The sequence below is a fragment of the Sapajus apella genome, unplaced genomic scaffold, assembly GCF_009761245.1.
Source record: "Sapajus apella isolate SASKATOON/1434 unplaced genomic scaffold, GSC_monkey_1.0 scaffold36, whole genome shotgun sequence".
Taxonomy (NCBI): Eukaryota; Metazoa; Chordata; class Mammalia; order Primates; family Cebidae; genus Sapajus; species Sapajus apella.
In genome coordinates, this window is record NW_022436976.1 from 32,944,895 (window position 1) to 32,951,798 (window position 6,904).

The 6,904-nt window shown below is 41.7% G+C and overlaps 1 protein-coding gene across 1 annotated transcript in view; it reads right to left on the minus strand.

Annotated features, from left to right (window-relative positions):
- ZYG11B (zyg-11 family member B, cell cycle regulator) overlaps positions 1-6,904 on the minus strand; it is a gene marked incomplete at its 3' end in the record, with an annotated part of 89,120 nt that overhangs the window by 1,166 nt on the left and 81,050 nt on the right. Inside the window, exons 11-12 of the mRNA XM_032296358.1 lie at positions 1,962-2,159; positions 1,768-1,820 (exon numbers count right to left, since the gene is read on the minus strand). Coding sequence (XP_032152249.1) covers positions 1,768-1,820; positions 1,962-2,159 — 251 coding nt within the window. The remainder of the gene's footprint in view (positions 1-1,767; positions 1,821-1,961; positions 2,160-6,904) is intronic.

Here is a 6,904-nt window from a genome sequence, read left to right on the forward strand (position 1 = left end):
AAAAAAAAAATGGGTATGAGCTCTTGGGTATGAGCTTTCTGAGGAAAATATTCTCATAAGAAACCTTTAGGTATAGAGGGAAAACCCTCAGCTAGAGAGAAGACCCAAGAAAGAGTTCTGTCTTAGGCAGTTTCTTTCGCAAATGGTTGCTTCAGCTCAATATCACAGGGACTTTTGCATATAAGGGGAACTCGAAGCTGTTGTGACCAAAAGCAAGGAGGTTACAATCTTCACATGTCAGAAACTGGTCTAGGGATGCCCAAGTGATGTAAATCCCAAGGTAATTTTGTGTCCGTCACAGGTGATGGAAATGAAGATTCCAACATCTTGAGGCCAGTCCTCCAATAAAGGGCTACAATTGCTGGCAATTGGAAATGAAAGGTAAGAAGAGCAGGGCAGGTTCTGGTACACTTAAAGATTCAATGAGAAAGTCTGGGTAGAATAGTGATATTCATTACAGTCCACTCCCAGTGCTCCTTAAATTTACTCCAACCTGTCAGATTCTTTAAGAGCATTCTTCAAAATGTATAGTCAGCTCTTCATCATTCATGGGTTTCCACAAGTGAGGATTAAAATTATTTGGGAAAAAAACCTATCACTAATTACAAACTACAAGGTATCCTCCACAGAAGAGCCATGGGGGCGGGGTAAACTTAATGTTTCTCAAGTGCAGTTAATTTTTGTATTTTTTAGTAGAGATGGGGTTTCACCATGTTGGCCAGGATGGTCTTGATCTCTTGACCTCGTGATCTGCCCACCTTGGTCTCCCAAAGTGCTGGGATTAAAGGTGTGGGCCACTGCACTGGGCCGGAATCTGGTGCTATTTCTAATTCCTTCAATGTGTCATTTCCTTTCAGACATCCCTGCATTGACATGATGCCTTTTCTTCCTAAAATCTCCTGCCTCTCCTTATCTTTCAACACTCAGTTCACAACTCACTTCCTCTGAAAGTTGTGTGTGTGTGTATTTACAGTTGGAGTCTTGTCTGTCACCCAGGCTACAATGCAGCAATGCAATCATAGCTCACTGCAGCCTCAAACTCCTGGGCTCAAGCAAGCCTCCTACCTCAGTTTTCCGAGTACTGGGACTACGGGTATGTGCTACCACTCTTAGCTTCATCTTTAATTTCATAACACTCTATGCACATCTAGCATAATGGTATTTTATCTGATCCACATTTGATCTCCTCCATAAGGATATAAGATTCTTGTGTCCAGACACCATGTCTTATTCATCTTTGAATTTTAAGAGCATATAACAAATTCCTAGCACTTGTCTTCAACAAACGTGGAATGAACGAAACAATGAAAAGTGATAGATGGTAGAAAAATACTTTGCTTCTTTTAAGGCCAATACTTTTGGTTGAGTGTCGTGGCTCATGCCTGTAATCCCAGCACTCTGGGAAGCCGAGGCAGGTGGATCACTTGAGGTCAGGAGTTCAAGAGCAGCCTGGTCAACATGGTAAAACATCGTCTCTACTAAAAATACAAAATTAGCCAGGTGTGGTACTGGACGCCTGTAATCCCAGCTACTCGGGAGGCTGAGGCAGGACAATTGCTTGAACCCGAGAGGTGGAGGTTGCAGTGAGCTGAGATCACGCCACTCGAGCCTGGGTGATAGTGAAACTCTGTCTCAAAAATATAAATAAATAAATAAAAACCAATACTGAGGTGCCTCAAGGAAAAATTATGCATCTAATAGCAATGACTCCCAGGCATGATTTCTAGACTAGGTTACCGGCTTACTGTTAATTATGATACTAATTACCTGTATGCTACCATCTCACACTCTGGAGTTGGCCATTTCAAAATAGCTGAATGCTGGAAGACACAAGACATATAAGAAAGGATTACAATATTTATTTTGCACTGCATTATTTACTACATTATGAGGCTTTGATAGTTTAACCACTATGAATGTCTTTTGTTGGTAAGCTTCCAGAAAACATCAAATGACCCTACCAAATCATCCAGAAGAGAATTCCTCTGGCTACGACTCAATGTCCAAGCTTGTTCACCTCTGGATATTAAATGCGCAATAATTCCAGCTGCAAAGTAACTGACTTCCACTTCTACACTGTGTAGAAGACTACTGATGTGGTCTATAAAATCTTTCCACATTAATTCAGAATGCAATTCTTGTACTTCAGCTATATTGTTCTGGAAGAAAAAAGAAGATATAAAAATTAAAGTAATAGGTATAGTCAATGCCTAAGAGAACTGTTTTTAGGCACTGGACAACAGGCAATTCAGGAAGGTGAGAAAAGTATTTCCCTGAGAGAAAGTATTCAAATGAGGGCAGTTTACAGACTACAATGACGGTAGGAGGAAGCCAAAGAGAAAAGTAGCAGTTTTGTTGAGACAGAGATCATAGTTCAGGGTGGTCAAGCAGCAAAACTATAGAATAGAGTGCTGGAAAGGACAAAGCTCCACACTCAGAGACAGAGCGCACGTGACCTTACCTCAAATCTTTGGCTGAGTACTGGCATGGGGTTAAACTCCAGGCAGGTAGGGAAAGAACTACCAGAAAGCAGTAAATAGACAAATCCCAAAGTCACAGAGGGATAGGAGTAGTTCACATTCCACTAGCCAGAGTCAAGAGACCTCATAATAAGCAAAGCATTTGATAGTAGTAGGGCTAAATTATATATGAACCATAGGGTAAAGACTAATAAGATGCCACTCTAACAAAACAAATATACAGGGCTGGGCATGGTGGCTCACACCTGAGAGGTCCTGGCCAACATGGAGAAAGCCCATCTCTACCAAATACACAAAAATTAGCCAGGTGTGGTGGTACACGCCTGTAATCCCAGATAATTGGGAGGCTGCGGCCTGAGAATCACTTGAACCCAGGAGGCAGAGGTTACAAAGAGCTGAGATCGCACCACTGCACTCCAGTCTGGGAGACAGAATGAGACTCCCTATCAAAAAAAAAACCCCAAAAACAAAAACAGCCAGGTGCGGTGGCTCATGCCTGTAATCCCAGCACTTTGGGAGGCTGAGGCAAGCAGATTACCTATCAGTCCAGACTGGCCAACATGCTGAAACCCCATCTCTATTTAAAAAATACAAAAATTTGCCGGGCGCGGTGGCTCAAGCCTGTAATCCCAGCACTTTGGGAGGCCGAGGCGGGTGGATCGTGAGGTCAAGAGATCGAGACCATCCTGGTCAACAAGGTGAAACCCCGTCTCTACTAAAAATACAAAAAATTAGCTGGGCATGGTGGTGTGTGCCTGTAATCCCAGCTACTCAGGAGGCTGAGGGAGGAGAATTGCCTGAACCCAGGAGGCGGAGGTTGCGGTGAGCCGAGATCGCGCCATTGCACTCCAGCCTGGGTAACAAGAGCGAAACTCCGTCTCAAAAAAAAAAAAAAAAAAAAAAAATATACAAAAATTAGCCGGGCATGGTGTCATGTACTTATAATCCCAGCTACTTGGGTGGCTGAGGCAGGAGGATTGCTTGAACCTGGGAGGCAGAGGTTGCAGCAAGCGGAGATTGTGCCACTGCACTCCAGTCTGGGCAACAGAGTAGGAGGGGACAGGAGGGAAAGAAAGAAGAGCGTGAGGGGAGAGGAGGGGAGGGGAGGGGAGGGGAGTGGAGGGGAAGGGAGGGGAGGGGAAGGGAGGGGAGGAGAAGGGAGAGAAGAGGATGGGAGGGGACAAACAAGCTTCAAAAGAAGCAATAAGATTCTGGCAGGGTGCGGTGGCTCAAGCCTGTAATCCCAGCACCTTGGGGGGCTGCGGTGGGCGGATCACGAGGTCAAGAGATCGAGGCCATCCTGGCCAACATGGTGAAACCCCGTCTCTACTAAAAATACAAAAATATTAGCTGGGCATGGTGGCGTGTGCCTGTAATCCCAGCTACCCGAGAGGCTGAGGCAGGAGAATTGCCTGAACCCGGGAGGCAGAGGTTGCAGTGAGCCGAGATCGTGCCATTACACTCCAGCCTGGCGCCTGGCAACAGAACAAGACTCTGTCTCAAAAAAAAAAAAAAAAAAAAGAAGCAATAAGACTCTAATTTAGAGAAAAATAATAAAATCTAGCAATCACCTATTTACATTTCACAATGACAGGCATCCAATAAAAAATTACCAGACACATAAAGGGGCAGAAAACTATGATTCATAACCAGGAGAAAAATCGATCCACAGAAATGGACTAAAAAATGAAAAAGATAATAGAATTAGCAGACAAGGACTTAAAGCAGCTATTATAAAAAGTATAAACATAATTCAGGATGAAATGCAGACATAAACATGGAGAAAATGAAGACAGATGAAAGATGTAAATGTAAATTCCAGAAATAAAAGAAGCACTAAATATTTGAAAAGCAAAATATATTGAATGAGATTAACAGCAGATGAGATTGCTTCAGGAAAAAAAAATCAGTGGACTAAAAAACAGAAATAAAAAGCATCCACGGCAGAGCATGGTGGTTCATACCTGTAATCCCAGCACTTTGGGAGGCTGAGGTGAGAGGATTGCTTTGGGCCAGGCATTCAAAACAAACCTGGGCAACATAGAGAGACCCTGTCTCTACTTACACACACAAATAGAAGTAGAAACCATCCTTCAAAGTACAGAAGGAAAAATAAGACTGGGGAAAAAAGCCAATAGAGGAGTTCTGTGACTTGTGGGATAATGTCAAGAAATCTAACATGCTTACAACTGATGTCACAGAAAGAGCAGAGATTTCTTCAGATACCTTAAGGTATCTGAAGAAATCATGGCCACATTTTTGCGAAATGTGACAAAAATGATAAACCCAAAGATTCAACAGAAAAAAATTGTCCACTTAGACTTCAGTAGTCAAGCAAAAATTTATCGTTCAAAAAATCAAAGCAAAATAAAAAACTTTGTTAGGCAAACAAAACCTGAGTGAAAAGTCACTGTCAGCACACCTATAGGATAAGAAATGTTAAAAAAAAAAAAAAAAAAAAAAAGAATAGAATGAGAAATGTGAGTAAATATGAAAGGTAAGTTTCTTGGTTTTTTTTTTTTTTTTTTTTTTTTTGGAGAGGACAGAGCCTCACTCTGTCGCCCAGGCTGGGGTGCAATGCTGAGATCTCAGCTCACCGCAACCTCCGCCTCCTGGGTTCAAGTGATTCTCCTGCCTCAGCCTCCTGAGTAGCTGGGATTACAGGTGCCCACCACTACACCTGGCTAATTTTTGTATTTTAAGTAGAGATGGGGTTTCGCCATGTTGGCCAGGCTGGTTTCAAACTCCTGACCTCAGGTGCTCCGTCTGCCTTGGCCTCCCAAAGTGGTAGGTTTACAGGCATGAGCCACTGTGCTGGCTCAATTTCTCCTTTTTACATTGAGGATTGATGGGCACTCCTGCTTCTTTCTGGCCAAGATGGAGTAAAAACAGATTAACACATCTGCCTGAAACAACTAAAAAAATCCAAATAAACATGAAAAAACAGCTCTCAAGATACTAGTTCCAAGTAATAAAGGACACTGACTCTTCGTGTCCTTTACTGGATGGAAAACAAAGTGAGCTATTGCCTTGAAAGAGTTTCCAGGCTGTAGCACAGGGTTACAGATCTGAAGGAGAGCTCAGTAGACTGAACAGAGTAGGAGATTAGGTGAACAGTCCACAGAGATTAAGGTAACACCAGGGAGAGGAGAACTTGCACATAAAGTGAGTCCAGCGATCTGCAGAGACTCCCACTCTGTTTAGCAGAATATTGATGATAAGAAAATGAACAAGAGGAAACTATCTGAGGGCAGGAAAAGAACCAACTAAAGGGTTAGAAAAAAGTGCCTAGTGCTTACAGAGGGCCAGGAATAGTGCTTGTTCTCATCATCTAGTATGGAAAAACCCTTCATTGACAAGGCACTGGGTAGTCCTCAGGAAGGTCTTGTTTCAGTATTGGAGAATAATTAGCCCTAGCCTGAGTACGGCTCTGAAACTTTCTAATAAATCATAAAGGCAAGACCCAAAGTTACCAAACTGTTTAAATCTAAGTTAGGCCGGGCATGGTGGCTCACGCCTGTAATCCAAGCACTTTGGAGGCCAAGGTGGGTGGATCACCTGATGTCGGGAGTTCAAGACCAGCCTGACCAACATGGTGAAACCCTGTGTTAAAAATATATATAAAAAAAATAAAAAATAAAAAATGTACGTTAACTGCATCCTAGAACAAAGTTCAAGAATATTCATAAAAAAATAATATTCAGCAACCAAGAAGGTAAAATTCACAATGTCTGGCACTGAATCAAAAACTACCAAGCACAATAGGAGAAAATATTTGCAAGTCATATATCTAATAAGGGATTAATAACCAGAATATATAGAGAATCTAAAACGTAACAACAAAAAAAACCAAACAATCCAAAATGGGTAAAGGGATTAAATAGATATTTCTCTGAAGACGAGAAACAGATGGCAAATAAATATATATAAATATACTAAACACCACTTATCATTAAAGAAATGCAAATAGGGCTGGGCATGGTGGCTCAAACCTGTAATCCCAGCACTTTGGGATTACAAAGTGGGTCTCAAAAAAAAATAAAATAAAATAAAATAAAATAAAATGGCTTTTGCCACATAGGCACTTTGCCTTTTGCAGCAATTTAAGTTGGCAAAACATTTGATCTTTTACCTTTGTCTCAAAATCCTTGAGGGCTCACTTATTCTATATCCAATATATTAAGAAATATCTGATTCATAAGCAGTCTTTTTTTTGAGACAGAGTTTTGCTCTGTTGCCCAAGCTGAAGTACAATGTCAGCTCACTGCAACCTCCGCCTCCCAGGTTCCTGCGATTCTCGTGCCTCAGCTGCCTGAATAGCTGGGATTATAGGCATGTACCAGCATACCTGGCTAAATTTTTTCTTTCTTTCTTTTTTTTTTTTTTCCAAGATGGATTCTTTTTTTTTTTTTTTTTTTTTTTTT